The sequence below is a fragment of the Salmo salar genome, chromosome ssa13 (assembly GCF_905237065.1).
Source record: "Salmo salar chromosome ssa13, Ssal_v3.1, whole genome shotgun sequence".
Lineage (NCBI taxonomy): Eukaryota > Metazoa > Chordata > Actinopteri > Salmoniformes > Salmonidae > Salmo > Salmo salar.
The window spans coordinates 64,562,886-64,585,797 of NC_059454.1; the positions used below are offsets into that span (position 1 = coordinate 64,562,886).

The 22,912-nt window shown below is 41.7% G+C and overlaps 1 protein-coding gene across 2 annotated transcripts; it reads left to right on the forward strand.

Annotated features, from left to right (window-relative positions):
• Positions 1-1,072: 1,072 nt before the first annotated feature.
• On the forward strand, positions 1,073-22,264 carry LOC106567563 (cytosolic arginine sensor for mTORC1 subunit 2). Of its 2 annotated transcripts, XM_014137022.2 has the most exons (10): positions 1,073-1,496; positions 4,159-4,229; positions 6,518-6,711; positions 10,046-10,178; positions 10,403-10,441; positions 16,682-16,805; positions 18,409-18,519; positions 20,261-20,343; positions 20,603-20,697; positions 20,829-22,264. In XM_014137022.2, the coding sequence occupies exons 1-10, from the start codon at positions 1,384-1,386 to the stop codon at positions 20,892-20,894; spliced, it is 1,029 nt and encodes a 342-aa protein (XP_013992497.1). In that variant the 5' UTR covers positions 1,073-1,383; the 3' UTR covers positions 20,895-22,264. The 2 variants fall into 2 exon arrangements, with proteins under 2 accessions (XP_013992497.1, XP_013992498.1); XM_014137023.2 differs by lacking the exon at positions 10,403-10,441 and having other exon boundaries at positions 1,076-1,496.
• Positions 22,265-22,912: the final 648 nt, after the last annotated feature.

Consider the following 22,912-nt stretch of genomic DNA (forward strand, 5'->3'; position numbering starts at 1 on the left):
AATTTATTTATATATATATTTGTATAACACTTTTTTGGTTTCTACATAATTCCATGTGTTATTTCATCGTTTTGATGTCTTCATTATTATTCTACAATGTAAAACAAAATTACAAATAAAGAAAAACCCTTGAATGAGTAGGTGAGTCCAAACGTTTTACTGGTACGGTATAAAAAATGATCTATCTTCATTAGATTATATCTACAACTTTCCTAAATCACAAAAAAAGTACATAAATTGACCTAACTTTTGATGGAATTACTTCAAAAATGTTGATGAAACAGATTAAATTTGTAGTTGATCAAGACTAGTAGCAGCCAGGGGGGGTTGTCTTACCCCAGGGGTGTGTCTCGCCCCATAGTACCCTACATATCAACATTCTAGACCAACCCAATCTGTATTGACCCATAGTTGCACAAGCATTGGTTTTGATACTGAAAAACCAACCGGTCTTTGGACAGTGGACTGGCTATCATGTCCTAGAGATGACTGTTGGTGTTTTTGGACATGATGGACACTGATGGATTAGGCCTATCTTGCATGGTTCATTTGTAAGATGTCTGAGTTTTGGGCTCAGGCCATTATTGCATAAAAAACTGGTATATGACCGTGGGACAAAATACAACATTTTTCATAACTACATTTTGCATTGTCCCTGTATTTTCGCCATGATGGCCCATGGCGCCGTAGGAAATGTGGAACTACATGTCCCGACATGCCAGGGTGACAGAGCAAGGTCCTCCCCATTGAGAATGATAGAGGCCTTTGTCCAAAAGGCTGTATAAACATGGCCAGCACCATTTAGGGCTTCCACCATTTTAACGTAGTCAACTGTGTGGGACTTCCAACTTCGTTGGCTGAGCCCTCCTTGTGACCCTGTTGGAGTCATGTGGAACCGGGTCATCAGGAGGGCTCAGTCAATCGTGAAGAATAACATTTACTACTTCAAAATGGAGATTGCCTCAATGGCGTTGCCGATGCTGTCTGAGACTCCATAATACAGATACAAAGATGAGTCCTCTTTCTACCTCTATGCTCCTCCCCTTCTTTTGATTGGCAAGTTGTTTGTTTCACTGTTACCAGCTGCTGGACTATTCCAATCCCTGTCGGAGAAAACACGCGGACCGACAGTCCTTCTCAATTTTCTTCCTCCCTGTTTACCTCATTGTGCTTTCTTTTATTTCACCCTGCTTCTGTCTTGCTCTCTTTTACTCTTTTCCTAAGTGGATAACTTTTTCTTCTCCCTCCTTTGTTTTCTGCTCCGTTTCACGGTTTTTATACGCTTTAGCTATATAGCATAGGTATATTTATTTATTTTTTATTAGAAAGGATATACATTTCACTTATTTTTTTTAATGTTCGTCAAATGAGAAGACGTAAAAGATGGAGTTGCATATTTTAGAACACAGTTTGAAAGTAGCGAGTATAGCAAAAGAGGGCATTCAGATTTGCACTCATGGATTAATCAAACTCGCCTTCTTGCCCTCTAAAACAAGGTAAGATATAGATATGAACATTTGCCAAATCCGTAAAAATATAACAAACGAGTCATAAATGTGGTTTTGGAAAACTAAGTGCGGGACTGGATTATGTAGCTGATCGTTGTAGCAAAACGGTGAAATTTTAGTTGTTTTCAGTACAGTTTTATTTTTAGCTTTCAATGAAAATGCCTGCTCTGTTGTTTTTGCATGTGTCAATGAGTGCTCGCAGTGGCATATTCTTTAAATTCAGTAGGCTATTTAGTTTTGTATTTACATTTTCAGCTTTTGTAGTCCGACGTGAAGGGGTGTGTGTACGTGCTTAGTTTTGAACTCTGCAGTGTTGTTTTCCGTGTGTGTGTGTGTGTGTAGCTGTAAAATTATCCGGGGGAGGTGGTTGCTTTGAAATCAAACTTGAACCGGCTGCGTGAGGCATTCGTATATAGGCCTACAGCCGGCATTTAAGTAGTCGGTGAAGATGCCGAATACATAATTTGCGATGTTGCAATCATGTTAGCGCCGCAAGCCATTATATCTGCTGCCGAAGAAGTGATTGCGCTTGACCGGTGGTTGTGTTCTTGACTACAGGCTTTCTGTTTTTAATATTTTTAATAGGCTATTAAGGTATCACAATAACAATGTTATTAAGTTCCTTATATTAATTTCACCTGGCATGATGAGGACAGGGCAGGTTATAGCTAGGATATATTCTCTATGTTCAACCTATTGCGATAGTATTATGGAGTTTCACTGAGAATATTCTCAATAGGCCTGCTCTCTAACCTTAACTTCGTTAGTGCTAAGTGATTATTTCCTCAAAGGTAATTTACATGTCTGTGAGAAATGCATTCCAATAATATTGGCTTTTGCATTCCAAGAAAGATCTTTGCGTTATGACTGCATCAGGACACACGTTGAAGGCAAGTCTTTTTTTGTGTGAGGATCCATACATTAAGGGCACATGGGATTGGACAGGCCATTGGCTAGCCTATGTTGACCAAGCTGTCCTCAGGGCAACTTCCCCTCCACCTTTAAGTGACCTTTTTTGGTGTTCTCCGCTGACCCCTAAAAAATACTTGAAAAACAGGTAGAGGTCCACAGAATGTAATATACATTTTCATCATGGAGTGTTTTTATTTAGAAGATTACTGTCCTCATATTGGCTTTGTTGCAGCTTTAAATTCATGGCATTAATACCATTTGGGAGTCACTAATATATTTATTTATAAAGTACTTTTAGATTTGACAACTCTTTCTAATAGCTTCAAATTTCGAGTCAAGTAAGGGTGTGTTAATTTTTCAGGGGTGTTGTAACAGCCTCCCTTTGAAGTGCCTTGCATTCATGTAGAATGTGAGTGATGCTGACAAAATGTGGAGTCACACAAACACAAGGGGATGGCTTGCAAGCTACTTACCACCTAGAATGTTGTTGATGGTCACAGATGCCTAAAAAAACAGAGGCATGGATCAGAAAAGCAGTCAGTATCTGGTGTGCCCAACATTTGCCCCATGCAGCGTGACACATCTCCTTCGCATAGAATTGATCAGGATGTTGATTGTGGCCTGTGGAATGTTGTCCCACTAATCTTCAATGGTTGTGCGAAGTTGAGGCTGGTTGCCCATACCATAACCCCACCGCCACAATGGGACACTCTGTTCACAACATTGACATCATCAAACTGCTCTCCCACACCATGCCATACTGTGGTTGTGAGGCCGGTTGGACGTACTGCCAAATTCTCTAAAACGACATTGGATGTGGCTAATGTTAGGGATATGAACTTTCAATTCTCTGGCAACAGCTCTGGTGGACATGCCAGCAGTCAACATGCCAATTGTACGCTCTCTCAACATGAGACACCTGTGGCATTGTGTTGTGTGACAAAACTGCACATTTTAGTGGCATTTTATTGTCCCCAGCACAAGGTGCACCTGTGTAATGATCATGCTGTTTAATCAGCTTCTTGATATGCCACAACTGTCAGGTGGATGGATTGTCTTGGCAAAGGAGAAATGCTCACTAACAGGGATGTAAACAGATTTGTGCCCAAAATGTGAGAGAAATAAGCTTTTTGTGTGTATGGAACATTTCTGGGATGATTTTTTTCAGCTCATGTTGCGTACAGCTTCTCAAGAGGGATAAACAGTAATATTGCCGTTTTGAGTGTATGGATGTGTTGCTTTCTTTCTAATGTGGAACTTTGGGGGCCATGTGGGGGTCACAGAGATTGCTTTGGAGGCTGATTACCTTAGATTCAGACTGAGTATTTCTGTTTGACCAGGGTAAGCTGGTGTTTTTTTCTCAGCTTCCTTGGAGGTTATACGGAAGTTTAGTTGCTAATTGGTCATCAACAATGTTGGCTTGAGTTGACTGAATAGTTAGTATACTCATAGGCGATAGGCACATGATATAACGTTAATCTTTCTTTTTGTTTTGCTTGTGAAACCACAATACTTTAGGCTAACAAAATGCTTTTGCTCCTCTGCATTGTCCAATGAGGTCATTTCTGGGCAAAGGGTAAAGGTTCCTTATTGCCTACAAGCAGCTTCCAATAACTCCTTCCCATTTTTTTATCATTTAACTTGGATGATGAATATGTTCTGTTGAAAATAACTGGTGATTTACAAGTTGCATAATGAACCATGTTATTCACTGTAAAACATCCTCTTTCGTTTCCAGATGCAAATTTTTCAGTTTGACGGAAACTCCGGAGGACTATACCCTTATCGTCGACGAGGAAGGCTTCAAAGGTGGGTTTTGTAGTCTCTACCTCTGGATCTTTAAGGTTACTGTGGAAACCAGGATCAGACCACATGGAAAAAATGTGGCCCTATGATTTTGTCAAATTACTTGTATCTTGACTGGCTGCCGACGTTTGATCACATATTGCTCCATCAGTTCTCCCCCTTTGCCATTATGGGTTAACAGAGGCCAAGCTGTCACTGACTTGGCTTTGTGGTTGAGTGAGTTGAATCCATGTCATTAGACTGGTTTCCAGGGTGACCCTTGTTGGTCACCATGGATACTAGAAGCTCTGCGTTGCGAAACAGGTGCAGGTATTCTACTGTAGATTGGCTGGAAGTTTCTATTGCGCTTACCTATCTATGTGAGCAATTAATGGGAATGGAATTGCGCTGAGACTCAGATTTTTCACTTAAAATGTATGCCAAACAAACATTGATTTAAAAGTGTAGTAAACCATACAACTCTATTCACAAGGACTACTTTTAACATTGTGTTTTTGTTATATTTTCAGTGTACGTTTACTGGAAGAACTGTGCAGATGGTAACAGAATTTTGGTAAATTCTCTCCCTCAGTTTGACCATGTTTTCACACCTTGACTTTGAAAAAAATCTATTTTGGTTATGGAATTACAGTAAGTGAAGTGAATGTACACCTGGTAACAGAATTGCGGTAACGGAATTTCATGATGGGTCCCTAATTTGTACATCACAACAATTACGAGTATGAATTTCTTTCTCTTCATTATTTTAATGAGATCCACCACCAAATCTGAACCAATCATAGACGTTTCTGTTTCAGAAGTTTGGACTACAAAGTAGAGTAGGGTTCAGTGCATTACAGTAGAGTACAGTACATTATAGTGTACTTGACTGTTTGGGCCAAATGGGGTGAGGGGGGGGGGGCATTATTATTCTACACTATATATAAATGTTGATATTAGTTGGCAGGGGCGTTTATGTTAACATTATTGTTTTTTAATGTATTTCTAATACCTTTTTAAAGACCATCTCTGGAACTTTAGTGACTACTAAGTATTCTTTTAACCTCCCGCTTTGGGCTGATTGTGTCAATGTGTTGTATATAATCTATGAGCAGAATTACTGTGTTACCTCAATTGGCCACAATATCCCTAGTTTGAAATGGACTCTTTTGTTTTTTTTTGTTTTTTTTCTGGGAGCTGTACAAATTCCTCCCACGTGGGCCAGGCCCATAGCAATTCAAGTTTCCGCCATATGTGTTACCGCTAGCAAGATGCACATGATGCACCCACAGCAGAGCAGACAATCAAATTGTATTTGTCACATGTGCTGAATGCAACCGGTGTAGACCTTACTGTGAAATGCTTACTTATAAGCACACAAATATTTACTAAATAAACTAAAGTTAAAAAAAAAATCATCAAAAAGTAACAAGAAAATGACATAACAATAACTAGGCTATTTACAGGTGGTACTGGTACCAAGTCAGTGTGCGCGGTACAGGTTAGTCGAGGTCATTTGTAAAGTGACTATGCATAGATAATAAACAGCGAGTAGCAGCAGTGTAAAAACAGAGCGAGCAATGACTTCAACCAATGAGCTTCAGCCTCTCGCCATCTGAGTGACGCCTAGAAGATATACATGACGCACAGCAGAGAGAGCAATGACATGGTGCACAAATCAGATTTTCGGGGGACACGTCTCGTGAGCGCTACTTTCAGAACTATTGGCAAAAAATTATACAAAAGTACTGGAGAATCTCTTAAGACTTTTTCTGGTAGTTGTTTTCTAAGGCCCATTTTTCGACCTGTTTGACAATAAATCAAATCCTTTCCTTATACCAAATTCTTAGGATGGAGAATGGTTGAAAAATGTATATGCCTTCATTTCTCAAATTGACTCTTAGCTTTTTTTGCTTTGCTCTGAGGTATTATAATCTTATTTACTCATTCCGATGACACTCATGAATGCAGTTTATTTAACAAGGTTTCTTTCAAGGTTTTTCTCCACACATGGTTGATTTTATGATGGAATAAGTAAGCATGGTCAGTCATGTGTGATATCATATTGTTTTTAGCAATGGAGTCAGGTCTTTTTCCAAGTCAGACCCCTCTCAGATTAATAGCACCCAGGCTTGACAATGCCTTCTCCACCTCATCAGCGGAGGAGAAATTCAAACAATAATCCGTAAATTAAGGGACATTGAGAGTCCGGCGACACTGTTAGCGGCCTCATTTATCGCCAAGGGGGCCGCTGACAGACACGCATACATCTGGGGCCACATCTTTAACAGCATTTTCTTGTCTGGTTTCAGAACTGCCTGAGTCGGAGCACCTTAGTGTCGCCGAAGCCACGTGGTTGGCTCTCAACGTGGTGTCGGGGGGTGGGAGCACCACCAACTCTCAGCCAATTGGAGTCACCAAAATAGCCAAGTCTGTCATCGCCCCCTTGGCAGACCACAACATTTCTGTGTTTATGCTGTCCACCTATCAGACGGACTTTATCCTGGTGAGTGCAGTTCCACTACAGACCTCTCTTAGCCTAATTTATACCCTACCTCAGGGGCAATTTTGATGGAGCCACAGAATGTAAGTGGCTGCAGTGGGTCTGCGTATCCATACCAACACATGCAGTCAACTGATTTGTACAACCAATCAATTTGTACAGTTAAACCTCTTAACTAAATGCATTATACCAATAGCCAGGGCCGGCCCTATCTTTTTGGGGGGGCTAAGCGAGATTTGATTGGGGGCCCCACCACCTCGCTGGCAAAACATTTTTACTGGCCCCTGTTTTGATGGCGGAGAGCATTTTTTTAGTTTGAAAGTACATTTCCTGCTATTCTACTAATTTTTCCATTGGGTAGAGAGGATTTCTTTTCAGTTTTACAGCTCATTTCCTGCAATTCTATCCATTTTGCCATGGGTTAGAGACATTTTAGCAGTTTTAAAGCTAATTTCCTGCAATTCTACACATTTGCACATGACTTATGCCATGTTAATATGACACCTGAGTGAGAGTGACTAACACAATCAATGGGGGCTCCCTGGAGGTCAGGGCCCCTGGTCATGTGCCCTGCATGCCCAGTCAGTTTTCGGCCATGATAGCTGGCTAGACTAACTTACCAATAAAAAAAATTGTTAGCTGACGTGGCTAATTGAGTTGGCTGACAAAACAAGAGGAACTGCTAACGCACAACCAAATTTTGAAATGGTGTATTCTACTATTCTAACTCTCATCAGTAAGTTGAGAGACACCGACTGAGTCCGTCTGTAAGTATTGGGACAGTGACTCATTTTTTGTTGTTTGGGCTCTGTACTCCAGCACTTTTGGATTTGAAATTATACAATGACTGAGGTTAAAGTGTAGACTGTCAGCTTTAGTTTGACGGTATTTTCATCGATATCGGGTGAACCGTTTAGAAATTACAGCACTTTTTCTACATGGTCCCCCTATTTTAGGGGGCCAAAAGTATTGGGACAAATTCACTTAAGTTTGGTATTTGGTCCCATATTCCTATTACGCAATGATTACATCAAGCTTGTGACTCTACAATCTTGTTGGATGCATTTGCTGTTTGTTTTGGTTGTTTCAGATTATTTTGTGCCCAATAGAAATGAATGGTATTGTGCACATTTGAACTTATTTTTATTGTGAATAAGAATAAAATTTGTTTTCGAAACACTTCTACATTAATGAGGATGCTACCATGATTACGGATAATCCTGAATAATTTGTGAATAATGATGAGTGAGAAAGACGCACAAATAATATACCCCACCAAAAAATGCTCCCTCCCTTGTTATTGTAATGGTGATAAGTTAGCATGTCTTGGAGTCATGATATTTGTGCGTTTTCTCACTCATCAACTTTCTCACTCATCATTATTCACGATTCATTCAGGGCTATCATTGTGTGCTAAGAATATGGGACCAAATACTAAACTTTAATACAGTGAATTTGGCCCACTAAAATGTGGGGGACTATGTACAAAAAGTGTTCACCTGATATTAATGGAATTTAAGCTGACAATCTTTACTTTAACCTCATTGTATAATTTAAAATCCAATGCTGGAGAACAGAACCAAAATAACTCACTGTATTTGTCAGTTTAGCTGCTTGTTCCTGCAAGTATTACTGAACATGGTAATTTGCATTACCTGTTATGTTACCAGTGGTCCAGTGGAGAGATTGAAGGTAGCCTGCTGTTATACATAGATAATGGAAAATGGCTTACGAATCATGCCATTTTAGTGTACTTGTGCTTTGTGGCCTGTAACTGTTTTTCCATTTTGCTCGATATGAGAAGACAATAGCAGCGTATCTACAGTACCTCCCTGGGCGGCACTTTTTGCTTTGACGAGCTGCTTAATTACACCAGTCCTTCCTCATGCCAGGCCTTTTCGGCCATAGGGAGTCTTTTTATTACCTGCTACTAAGAGGGGAGAGAAGAAAACACAAGGTCTGCTGAATAACTGTAGCCTTTGTAAGGAAATAAAAAATTGTTGATAATCTGGCAGTAGTTATTTTAAGAGGATCAGTCTCGGCTCAGGCTCTTGGTGGAATTCCCGGTAACATTCATGGCCACTGTTTTCCCTCCGCCAGCTGCTCCCAGCCACGGCCTAATCACTGGCTCTAAAGAAAAGGAAGAAACAACCTGCGTCTCTCGTCCGTTTCTCTCGCTCGCTCTCTCTGCATCAATCTGTCTACTTGTCTTGATGTCTTACTCACTCTTTCTGTTTCTATCTTGCATGCTCTCTTTCTCAGTCTCTGTGTATCTCTCTCCCACTGTCTGATTTTATTTGAGGCTCTGAGAAAGACCGGCCAGGCCGAGGCCTCTTTTTAAAAAACATTTTGAATGATTATTTGCGTTACATAAACGGTGGGACCCAACCCGAATGCAGTCATTTAGAGCAGGATTTTACCCCCCACCCCACCACCACTACACTGCTGATTCAATAACCAACTCATCACGCTTTGATTATTTCAATTATTTAACATAGAATTGCATGACATGCGTTTATAAAAGGCCACATTGTTTCCAGACCTTAGGTTACTAAAAATGTTCCCCATGTGGCGACTTCTGTAAGTGCCTCTACTCTACTGCTCTATACCACTACTGAAATGCGATGATATGCATGCCATGCTTTATTATAAAGGTGATTTTTATTAAAAGAATTCCCATTCCGGTACCTCAGAACACCCTAGGACTCCCCCTCTTGCGCTCACTTTTTGTTCTTGTTCCGGCACCTCCCAATTTACAAATGAAGCACTGTAAGCCGCTCTGGATAACAGCGTCTGCTAAATGAAAAATGTAAATGGAACTGACACAGTAGCTTTGCATTAGGCCTGTATAATGGACAGCTATTTGGGGCATTTCATTTCACTTTGAAATTAGATTTTGAAGCAGAAGACAGTCTCCACCCTTTTTAAGCATTGCGTTCCTTTGGGAGGTTGGTGGCCCAAACTTTTTGCTAGTCAGACATACAGTACCTACCTAAAATGCTTTATTAACGTTTGCTGTAGCCATGGGCCCCTTTCTTTTAGTTACACTTGAGGTGTTCAGCTAAGCAATATGCAGAAGCTCTGAGTTCTTTTGAAATTTCAGTGAATTGTTTGCTATTGGGACTCCATTGTTTCTTTTCCCTGATCAGTGCAGTTTCAACTTGGTGTTTTAAAGTGAAAATGTGAGTTACTTTCTGATGTAATTGAATCAACCGTTCAAATGATATTTCAAGTTTTTATAAAACTCTTAACTTTTATGTTTCCCGGTTGTAACAAGTGTTGTGTTTTGGTTGAGGCCTACTTGTTGATGGTGTTGTGGTTGTGTTGTGGTTGTCAGGTTCGAGAGCGGGACCTGCCCATGGTCATGCACACCCTGTCTTCTGAGTTCACCCTGATGAGGGTGGTCAACGGAGAGACCGTGGCCGCCAACAGCCTAGGAGTCACCAACGGCTTTGTCAAGCCTAAACTCGGTAGGCACAATATACAAGACTGAGATTTTAGCCCTTTTTCACACTATCGGGTGGACACAAACTGTACTGTGCTTGCTCAGATATTTACTTTTGACATTGTCCTTTCCAGTACGGTTCCAGCAGCTATGGGACATAGTAACCAGGCCAGCACAGTACGGCTCAGCTCAGTAGTCTGAGGATTTAGCCCAGTGTTTAACCAAAAGTCTCAAACTTTTCTGTTTCAGGCGGACCTGCTCTGACTTTCAGCCAAAACAAGGCCCTAGGTACTTTTCAGCTCCCATTTACATAACAATGGCTGTGAACTTTAAACACCTTCTCACAAAGCAACAGTCTTTCTGCTCGCCACAAGTCTTTACCCAGTAAACCAAAATTGGTTCTGTGAAAGTGACCAGAACATTCGTTAGGTTTTATCAAAAACTGTCCAGTTGGGTCGGTTACTTTCTAAATGTAATCTGTAACATTTACTATTTACCTGTCTGAAATTGTAATCCGTAACATAACTTTTGGATTGCCCAAACTAAGTAACATAATTGAATTACTTTCAGTTACTTTTTGATTACTTTCCCCTTAAGAGGCATTAGAAGACAAGAATGTATATTACCAATTGAATGAATTCATCTATTGCAGGTTAAATCAATGTTAGTTTACATAGCTGGCCGTAAATGGATGTTGCATTTTACTTTATGGGTTGGTTATGTAGGCTTCTTCTAACCCATCACTTTCTACTACAAATAATAATACAAGGCTATAATATTTACATTAAAAACCAAGTCTGTCAGATTTCCAGTCATGCTAATTAATGAATATCCCTTGATCTTCAAGAATAGGACTCGGAAATATAGATTAGCCAAATTATTTTACCTGCGCATAACCCAAAAACTAAGGACTTATTAGCTTACTCTGTTTATCTTGTTGTCATGGAGGACTGATTGGACTCATTGCTTTGAGTTGAAAAATAAATGCTTCTCTATGGAATGGCATGCTTTGAGCACTAGGCCAACTGAAAAATGCTATTTGCATGTGAAAAAATGTATTATACTGAACAGAAATATATAAACGCAACATGTAAAGTGTTGGTCCAATGTTTCATGAGCTGACATAAAATATCCCTGTAATGTTCCATACGCACAAAAGGCTTATTTCGCTCAAATGTTGTGCATAAATTTGTTTACATCCCTGTTAGTGAGCATTTCTCCTTTGCCAAGATGATCCATCCACCTGACAGGTGTGGCATATCAAGAAGCTGATTAAACAACACCATCATTACACAGGCGCACCTTGTGCTGGGGACAATAAAAGGCCAGTCTAAAATGTGCAGTTTTATCACAAAACACACTACCACAGATGTCTCAAGTTTTGAGGGAGCATGCAATTGGCATAAACAACATGTTAGAACTATTGCATTCCATGCCTCTGTAGGCTATATTAAGCATAAGTGTGATTTCATGTTATTTTTTCAGGAGGGGAGGCTACATGCAGCTATTTACATGTTGTACACAAGATAATTGGTCAACATGTTCATACAAACTCGCAATGCAAAACTCAAGTGAGGAGTTACATGTAGCTAGCTAGGCAGCATATCAAACAAACGCAAGACACAGACACGCAGTCTAATGTAATGTTTCTTTTCATCATCATTGAAAACATTGGCTTACAACAGACAGAGAAGGTTGTAGCCTTAATGGCCTTGAATGTTTGTTGAAATCGCCGCTCGGTTTTTATTTCAGCTGTCCAGAAATAGGCTACAGTCATGGTTCAGAAGCAATGATCTATACACTAGGTGACTGACAGAGGGCGCTGTTTTGACGCCACTGAGCCTCCATCTTGGCACCGTTTTGAAAAAATTATAATATTATAATAGTTTGGGGTCACTTAAATGTCCTTGTTTTTGAAAGAAAAGCAACATTTTTTTGTCCATTAAATTAACATCAAATAATCATAAATACAGTGCAGACATTGTTAATGTTGCAAATGACTATTGTAGATTTTTTTTTAATGGAATATTTACATGGGCGTACAGAGGCCCGTTATCAGCAACCATCACTCCTGTGTTATAATGCCATGTTGTGTTAGCCTTTTAAAATGATAAATGTGGATTAGCTAATTGATCATTAGAAAACCCTTTTGCAGTTATGTTAGCACAGCTGAAAACTGTTCTGATTAATAAAGAAGCAATAAAACTGGCCTTTAGACTAATTGAGTATCTGGAGCATCAGCATTTGTGGGTTCGATTACAGGCTCAAAACGGACAAACAAAGACCTTTCTTCTGAAACTCGTCAGTCTATTCTTGTTCTGAGAAATGAAGGCTATTCCATGCGAGAAATTGCCATGAAACTGCAGGAAACGTACAACGCTGTGTACTACTCCCTTCACAGAACAGTGCAAACTAACCAGAATAGAAAGAGGAGTGGGAGGCCCCGGTGCACAACTGAGCAAGAGGGCAAGTACATTAGTGTCTAGTTTGAGAAACAGACGCCTCACAAGTCCTCAACTGACAACTTAATTAAATAATACCCGCAAAACACCAGTCTCAACATCAACAGTGAAGAGGTGATTCTGGGATCCTAGTCCTGCACCTAGACCTAGGCTATTGATGAATTCAAGGCAAGATCATATTTATTGATCTCAGATTCTCAGTTTGTCAGCGTCAAAGTAGCCTGTCATTTCGATAATTTGTGAGGTATTTTTCTTCCTTTTTAGCACTTGCCCCCTGAAAGGTCTGTGCACGGCCCTGCCGAGGGTGTCTCAATGAGAGTTGGGATATGCAAAAAACACATGTCCATTTCACACCTCACATTCATACAGGTTACCCATTTGTACATGCAGTGAAACAAGACAAATATAAGAACCCTTATTTGACCTTTTTGTATGTTCTAAAAGCATTTGTACATTATTACACTGAACAAAAAATATAAACAAAATGCAGCAATTTCAAAGATTTTACAGAGTTACAGTTTATGTAAGAGAATCAGTCAATTTAAATAAATCCATTGATTGTGGCCTGTGGAATGTTGTCCCACTTATCTTCAATGGCTGTGTGAAGTTTCTGGATATTGGCGGGAACTGAAAAACGGTTGTACTCATCGACCCAGAGCATACCGAACATGCTCAATGGGTGACATGTCTGAGTATGCAGGCTGGGACATTTTTAGCTTTCAGGAATTGTGTACAGTTATTTGAGACATGGGGGCGTGCATTATCATGCTGAACCATGAAGTTATGGCGGCGGATGAATGGCACAATGGGCCTCAGGATCTCGTCACGGTATCTCTGTGCATTCAAATTTCCGTTGTTAAAATGCAATTGTGTTTGTTGTCTAGCTTATGCCTGCCTATACCCCCTCCTCCACCATGAGGCACTCTGTTCACAACATTGACATCAGCAAAGCACCCACACACGCAACACCATACACGCTGTCTGCCATCTGCACGGTACAGTTGAAATCGGGATTCATCAGTGAAGAGCACACTTCTACTGTGTGCCAGTGGCCATCGAAGTTGAGCATTTGCCCACTAAAGTTGGTTACGACACCAAACTGCAGTCAGGTCAAGACCCTGGTGAGGATGACGAGCACGCAGATGAGCTTCCCTGAGATGGTTTCTGACAGTTTGTGCAGAAATTCTTCAGTTGTGCAAACCCACAGTTTCATCAGCTGTCGAGGTGGCTGGTCTGGGATGTTCCTGCAGGTGAAGAAGCCTGATGTGGAGGTCCTTGGCTGGCGTGGTTACACATAGTCTGCGGTTGTAAGGCCGGTTGGACGTACTGCCAAATTCTCTAAAACGTCGTTGGAGGTGGCTTATGGTAGAGAAATGAACACGTATTTCTCTGGCAAAAGCTCTGGTGGACATTCCTGCAGTCAGTATGCCAATTGCAGCCTCCCTCAACTTGAGACATCTGGAATTCTAGTGGCCTTTTGTCCCCAGCACAAGGTGCACCTGTGTCATGATCACGCTGTTTAATCAACTTCTTGATATGCCACATCTGTCAGGTGGATGGATTATCTTGGCAAAGGAGAAAATACTCACTAACAGGGATGTAAATAAAATTGTGCAAAACATTTGAGAGAAGTAAGATTTTTGTGCGTATGGAACATTTCTGGGATTTTTTTTATTTCAGCTCATCAAACATTGGTCCAACGCTTTTACATGAACACTTTATTTTTTTGTTCAGTGTACATTACCTGGAAACCTAATGAGAAAGTTTGGGGAATGTTCTGTGGTGGTGGTTCGATGTTGTGCACAACATTTTTGTGAACGTTAGGAGAATATTCCAAGGATATTTCCGTTTTTATTTTATTCTGAAGGTGAAAAAAAAGTTATTTTAATGTTTATGGGATGTTATCCTGATGTTAGATTAAACCCAATAACACTAGAGCTTACATAAACCACTGGTGACTTACTGGTGTGAGGGTAAGTTGCAGTGGAAAAGCACCACTAGACTCTGATACAGTAATGCCTACTCGGTTTCAGGTTACGCATTGGGATTTCTCTGATACAAATTGAATTGTATTTCATCTCCTGAATAAGAATATTGCTGAGACTCCCTGATGTTATGATGCAGCCTGTCAAACTGAATGAAGCAAGGCTGTTATGATGCATTCTCATCTTGACATGTTTCAAGGCTGACTGACATGTTTGTTAAGAGTAAGTCAATCCAGCACCTGCTTTCAAGGTTCTGCCTCAGAACAGAGGCCCTGAGAACACAGTCGGATATGGCAGGCAGGACATCTGTTGCTTATCTATCAAGTTAACCTCTTGCTGGTTGAGGGATTTTGTTGTCTAGATTTGTCTCCTTAGGTGACATTTGATGGGTAGTAGAGATCAGCCATTTTTGTAAAAGCGTTGGAAATGTCCTCTTTCAAAACTGAGGGAGACGACATAAAATACACTGCTCAAAAAAATAAAGGGAACACTTAAACAACACAATGTAACTCCAAGTAAATCACACTTCTGTGAAATCAAACTGTCCACTTAGGAAGCAACACTGATTGACAATAAATGTCACATGCTGTTGTGCAAATGGAATATACAACAGGTGGAAATTATAGGCAATTAGCAAGACACCCCCAATAAAGGAGTGGTTCTGCAGGTGGGGACCACAGACCACTTCTCAGTTCCTATACTTCCTGGCTGATGTTTTGGTCACTTTTGAATGCTGGCGGTGCTTTCACTCTAGTGGTAGCATGAGACGGAGTCTACAACCCACACAAGTGGCTCAGGTAGTGCAGCTCATCCAGGATGGCACATCAATGCGAGCTGTGGCAAGAAGGTTTGCTGTGTCTGTCAGCGTAGTGTCCAGAGCATGGAGGCGCTACCAGGAGACAGGGCAGTACATCAGGAGACGTGGAGGAGGCCGTAGGAGGGCAACAACCCAGCAGCAGGACCGCTACCTCCGCCTTTGTGCAAGGAGGAGCACTGCCAGAGCCCTGCAAAATGACCTCCAGCAGGCCACAAATGTGCATGTGTCTGCTCAAACGGTCAGAAACAGACTCCATGAGGGTGGTATGAGGGCCCGACGTCCACAGGTGGGGGTTGTGCTTACAGCCCAACACCGTGCAGGACGTTTGGCATTTGCCAGAGAACACCAAGATTTGCAAATTCGCCACCGGCGCCCTGTGCTCTTCACAGATGAAAGCAGGTTCACACTGAACACGTGACAGTCTGGAGACGCCGTGGAGAACGTTCTGCTGCCTGCAACATCCTCCAGCATGACCGGTTTGGCGGTGGGTCAGTCATGGTGTGGGGTGGCATTTCTTTGGGGGCCGCAGAGCCCTCCATGTGCTCGCCAGAGGTAGCCTGACTGCCATTAGGTACCGAGATGAGATCCTCAGACCCCTTGTGAGACCATATGCTGGTGCGGTTGGCCCTGGGTTCCTCCTAATGCTAGACCTCATGTGGCTGGAGTGTGTCAGCAGTTCCTGCAAGAGGAAGGCATTGATGCTATGGACTGGCCCGCCCGTTCCCCAGACCTGAATCCAATTGAGCACATCTGGGACATCATGTCTCGCTCCATCCACCAACGCCACGTTGCACCACAGACTGTCCAGGAGTTGGCGGCTGCTTTAGTCCAGGTCTGGGAGGAGATCCCTCAGGAGACCATCCGCCACCTCATTAGGAGCATGCCCAGGCGTTGTAGGGAGGTCATACTGGCACGTGGAGGCCACACACACTACTGAGCCTCATTTTGACTTGTTTTAAGGACATTACATCAAAGTTGGATCAGCCTGTAGTGTGGTTTTCCACTTTAATTTTGAGTGTGACTCCAAATCCAGACCTCCATGGGTTGATAAATTGGATTTCCATTGATTATTTTTGTGATTTTTGTTGTCAGCACATTCAACTATGTAAAGAAAAAAGTATTTAATAAGATTATTTCATTCATTCAGATCTAGGATGTGTTGTTTAAGTGTTCCCTTTATTTTTTGGAGCAGTATAGTTGAATGCCTATATGTTCACAACTCCCAGTATCATTAATAAAAGCACGTTTTCTCACTCACTCACAGTGCCCCGTCCCATCATCCACCCTCTATCCAGCCCCAGTAACATGTTCTGTGTGACCAGCCTGGACCCGGACACATTGCCTTCGGTGGCCACCCTGCTCATGGACGTCATGTTCTACTCAGGCGGGTAAGGACCCTCTCCTAAGCACTCCTCCTGTTTCACATATGGCTGTCACCAGAGGCCATCTGCCGTCTCCTTTTTAAGAGACTATCATACACACACAAACAGCCACAGGAGCACTAAGCTGCTTGAGTTCAGACCATTTGTTTAACGTAGGAAGTCTAAAACCTAGGAAGAGGGTTAGACTTGAGCAGGGGCTGTCATAGGATGGTTATGCTGCTGTTAGTCGGCAAGACAAACAAATGTTCACGATTTTACTAAAATCAATAAACCATAGCATGTTTTTGGGCTTATTCAGTAGTTTTTACCTGATTTAAGTAGAATCCTGTTGAAAATGATACTGTTGCTGCTTCCTGTTGTCATGGATTTTTTATTAATAGCGAAGTCTCAACACCGGTTTTAAATGTTCAAAATCATAATCAGTATGCTGAAATAAGTTGTGATATGTTGAAGACCAAGACATAAAAATGACTCCCCACACACGTGTCTCACTTGTTTTGCTAAATTAGTACCTTAACTGCTCACGCACCAATATTTTCCAAGCGATCACTCTTGACTGAAATTGATTAGCCTGTTCTACTGTAATCGATAGTGTGAGCAAATTAATCACTCACATCGATATTGTATGGAAATCAATTTAACTGGGACAATAACCGCGACGATATGTGGTGCTTGCACTCTTCTAACAGACAAACCTCAAAGAACTTGGGTGTATACTACATATACCAGTCGATAGATGAGAACCATATAAGAAAGCCATTTGTCAACTTATCTCTTTTGTTTGTAGGAGGAGGCCAGTGGAGCACAGGTGCTGCATGCATATTGCGCAAGAGACTAATACTGCATTGAATGTATTACCTGAAAGAGGAAGTCTAGTCTAGGGTGTGTGTGTGTGTGTAGATATATCTCAATCTAGAACAGGATTATCTATTTTGGATGCAATTTGAATGGTGTTGATGGAGAGAGACTGCGACTGCTCGCGTGGGCACTGATTAATGCAACGATATTCGAGTGATGGTCTGTATTTTTTTCAATTCTGCAGCTGAAATAAAAAAAGATCTTTACAATTAAAAAAAATTAGGTGAGATGAGTAAATTAGACTCACATTTGATCTTTACATTAATGTCACAGGCTATGCTGGAGCAGTGTAGGTCTACCTGTCACAAGAAAAAAAGTTACCATGATGGGTCTACATGCATTGTGAAATGCGCTCCATACTGAGATGGGTTATCTGTTCCCACCCTGAGCCTTGATGATTCATCTTGCAGTGGCCGTAGAGAAGACCGATTTAGACATCGCATGTCATTTAAAAGTTCAATTTCACGCCGTGCTGTTCATATAAATAATGTATTGTAATTGACCAGTTTCTCAGTTATTTATCCTGGGAAAGGGAGGGATTTGGGGTGGTAAATCTGGGTAACCGGGTTCCAGCTGTACAACCCTAGTCCCTATTGTTAGGATTAGACTGTAAAAGTGGTGAAAAGTTTGACTAGCAGACCACTCGACATGATGATGATGATGAGGTTGGAATGGGGTTTTGGACAGGACCAAATGTAGTTGAAAGATGGTTAGATTTGACATACTTGAATCTCGGTACTTTCTATTCCAGGATAAAGGAGCCTGGGGCATCTAGCGAGGACACTGGACACATCCGCTTCTTCTCTTTCTCTCTGATTGAGGGCTACATCTCTCTCGTCATGGACGAGCAGACGACACAGCGGTGGGTGCTCTCCTGTGGTCCTGCCATTCTTTTTTATCACCTGGTTATGGTGTCTTACTGTCAAAGGCAAAACTGCTGTCAATTTGCAGTTTAGAGTCATCTGTGGACAACTGTTTTGCTGGGTTTGCTGCTGGGTTGTTAGGAAACAAACATAGATAATCATAGATGGTTTACAAATAAAGAAGGTCATGTAGAGGTAACCCGAACAGCTGCATTACTAATCACATGTGGATTGAACTAAAGGATTACAGTACCACTACATTAGTATCTACAATATATATACAAAAGTATGTGGACATACCTTCAAATTAGTGGATTTGGCTATTTCAGCCACACACTTCGCTGACAGGTGTATAAAATCGAGCACACAGCCATGTTTATTTCCATAGGCAAACATTGGCAATAGAATGGCCTTACTGACGAGCGCCGTGACTTTCAACGTGGCGCCGTCATAGGATGCCACCTTTCCAACAAGTCAGGTTGTCACATTTCTACCCAGCTAGAGCTGCCCGGTCAACTGTAACTGTTGTTATTTTGAAGTGGAAACGTATAGGAGCAACAACGGCTCAGCCGTGAGGTGCTAGGCCACACAAGCTCACAGAACGGGACTGCGGAGTGCTGAAGTGCGTAGCGTGTTAAAAAAAATAATATATATATATATATGTATGTACACACACACACACACACACATCTTCTGTCCTCACTACCGAGTTCCAAACTGCCTCTGGAAGCAACGTCAGCATAGTAACTGTTCGTCGGGAGCTTAATGAAATGGGTTTCCATGGCCGAGCAGTCACACACAAGCCTAAGATCACCATACGCAATGCCAAGCGTCGGCTGGAGTGGTGTAAAGCCATCCGCCAAGCTTGTCGCCAACTCCGGAGCAGTCGAAACACATTCTTTGGAGTGAAGGCAGTCCAACGGACAAATCTGGGTTTAGCAAATGCAAGGAGAACGCTGCCTGCCCCAATGAATAGTGTCAACTGTAAAGTTTGGTGGAGGAATAATGGTCTGGGGCTGTTTTTTCATGGTTCAAGTGAAGGGAAATCTAAACGCTACAGCATACAATGATATTCTAGACGATTCTGTGCTTCCAGCTTTGTGGCAACAGTTTGGGGAAGGCCCTCTCCTGTTTCAGCATGACAGTGCCCCCGTGCACAAACAAGGTCCATATGGAAATGCTTTTTGAGATCAGTGTGGAAGAACTTGACTGGCCTGCACAGAGCCCTGACCTCAACCCCATCGAACACCTTAGGGATGAATTGGAACGCCGACTGCGAGCCAGGTCTAATCGCCCAACATCAGTGCCCGACCTCACTAATACTCTCGTGGCTGAATGGAAGCAAGTCCCTGCCGCAATGTTCCAACATCTAGTGGAAAGCTTTCTCAAAAGAGTGGAGGCTGTTGTAGCAGCAAAGGGGGGACCAACTCCATATTAATGCCCATGATTTTGGAATGAGATGTTCGACGAGCAGGTATCCACATACTTTTGGTCATGTAGTGTACTTTATCATGGGCTTGTCCTACATTGACAAGGTATCCCCTTATATAGGTCAGTGGTGTCTCGAAGCTATGAAGGGGGACGATAAGTGGAACAAGCTTTCAGCACTTCTGAAGTGATGTATTTTTCACCATAGCACGTAGCGCAACCACTGACCTACAATCTGAATTTGACTAAATCATTATTTTTAATGTTATTGCTATAGATTGAATGAGTGTGCATTCATTTTCTCCCTCCTAGGTTTCCCAACAATGTCCTCTTCACTAGTGCTTCAGGGGAGCTTTGGAAAATGGTTCGCATTGGAGGACAGCCTTTAGGATTTGGTAAGTAGGACCGTTTTTTTTTTTTTTTCTCAGGTTGGTTTCCACAGGTCTCCCACATGTTAGTCAGATCTTTGTGCAGAGTACACATCACCAGTAGACACTGTCATTTGGCTAAGATTCGGAAAAACCTCTAACTGTGATGCCAATCAGAATATTACTTGGCAATGTGAGGAATGCATTAAATGCCCAGATGCCCCTCATTTCTGAAAGAAATATCTGATATTCATGGATGTGTTCTTTATTCTTATTGCCTTGTCAGATGAATGTGGTATCGTGGCTCAAATATCAGAACCCCTGGCGACTGCTGACATTCCAGCTTATTACATCAGTACCTTCAAGTTCGACCATGCCCTGGTGAGTGATGGTTTACAACTCTCCACCCTCTCTGTATCTCTCTCTTTCCGTTTGTATGGTAAATTGTAGAGGTCAGTTTAAACTGGAGCTTTTGGAATAATGATTTAACCCCGCCCTCCTATCTCTCATAGGTCCCAGAAGAAAACATCCAGAGCGTGATTGGAGCTTTGAGGACCAATGAGAGCGCAGGACAGTGAAGGCGAGGTGGAAAGAGCGATTTATTATGTCAAACTCTTACAAAAAAAGAAAAGTGCCAAGAGCGTGGTTCTGGGAAGAGGGTAATGCAAAGCTTGAGTCGTGTAGACGGAGGGACTGTGTGCGTGTGTGCGTCCGTGTGTAGACATCCTTTTGTACAACGACCAGCAATGTGTCCCTCCTATTCTGAGACGGTTCCAACTACACTCCAAACCACACCCGCCACTCCCTTGAGCATCCACTCTTACCCCAAACAACATCCACCTCTTTGGGGACCCAAAGCAAGAGTGACTGCAGTGTTTTTCTCGCTCTATTTCTTTCTCCTCTCCCTTCCCCTCAGACCATTTCACCATGGCAACGTGACCTACCGAATTTGGGCCTATTTCTTCGACACCAGCCCCTGAGATACTGCAAAGCGGCCCTCACCTCCTTTTACTCTTCATGTGTCACCCACGTGGTCCATGACTGCCTGTAGTGATAGGTGTTGCTTTAGTATACCAGACTTTCCTTCCTAACTTTGCATTGTTTTTCGCAAGCTGCTCTTTCCATAACAACCATACTGTATTAGTTACCAGTCCTCTTATGGAAAGAAAGAGAATGTACTTTACAAACAATTATCAATATTTCCATTATTCTTTGTATTTATTTTTCTCAGTGCCAAGAGGTTTTAAAGGCCTAGACCGATGCCTTGTCTAATGCTCAGCGTGTGTGCAATTTCAGATCAGATTTTGTCAGGTGGGGAAATGAAAGACTGGTGAATGTTGCTTTGTTCTGGTGATGAGCGTGAAATGACATTTACTGACAAATCACAGAGCCACTGATCTATAGAACATATCATATAAACAGTCTCGTGTGCTATATAGATGCCTATTTTCATGTTTCGGGAGAACTAGGTTATCGCTTTGCGTCGAGTGCCACACCATGCCCGACTCCAAACTAGTCCTTTACCACAAACTAGAATAATAACTTCAACGCTAGTAAAGCCAGCGTGGAGAAGTGGTAGGGGCCTTGTCATTTATTCTGTTGTGAATGTTTTTTTGTGGTCGTGGATCATTTGAACCAGCCCTTCAACCCTGTTGTCAGTTAAGGCAATCAGCCCCCCTCCCCCACCCCAGTCTGCACTTTAATACAGGTCCATCTTACTGACCTGCTATACTGATGTGAAAACGGTGAAGGCTTATTTTATCCTAGCAGGATTTCTTGATAAGTGAAGACTTTTTTTTTTTTTTGGTCTTAAACCATTGGTTGGTATTTTATTCTCTGTGACAAGCAAAAGCTTTCTTCGGTTAGCTTTGATATACAGAAACCATGTATTTATCAGTGTTAACATAAAGGGTGACATTTCTTCTGATTAAAAAAAAAAAAAACTCTGTTTTCAGCTTGTAGTGTGTTTGGTTTCGCAAGCCCCTCACCTTTCATCTGTACCGTTTTTTGTTCGTCTACATTTCTAACATTAGTCCCCCAGACCCGTAGCCTATTCAAAACCAAATTATAAGATGTATAAAACAATCATCTTACCGTTATCCTAATTTAGACTAATAGATTCTGACAGGAACGTGCAGCTTTCAGCAATTATGTAATTTCATATTTACATCATTGGTCGAGTTAACACCCACATTTATACCTGGTGCTAACATGGGTCCTTTATCCTGATCTTGTCTGCATACACTTTAATACCATGTGTAGATGCATTTCTGGAAATGTGGGCACAATCAGAATGTAGACAAGATCAGCATGAAGGACCCATTTTAGCACCAGGTATAAACGGGGCTTCTGATTTAATGTGATGGGCTGGAATGTAAACTTGTATGCATGGGGCATTGGGAACTGCTTTTGGGTGTCCTTGTATTGAGCTAAATACTGTACTACTATTGGCTTATTACTCCAGAATCTTTTGTTTGTCAGGGCTAGGTTTCCCCACTACAATGCACCCCCCTTATAGCAATCAAAAGCGATAGATTGAAGTGGTCAAAAACTGAGACCGAATCATGCTTATTACTTACAATGTACAGTGCATTCA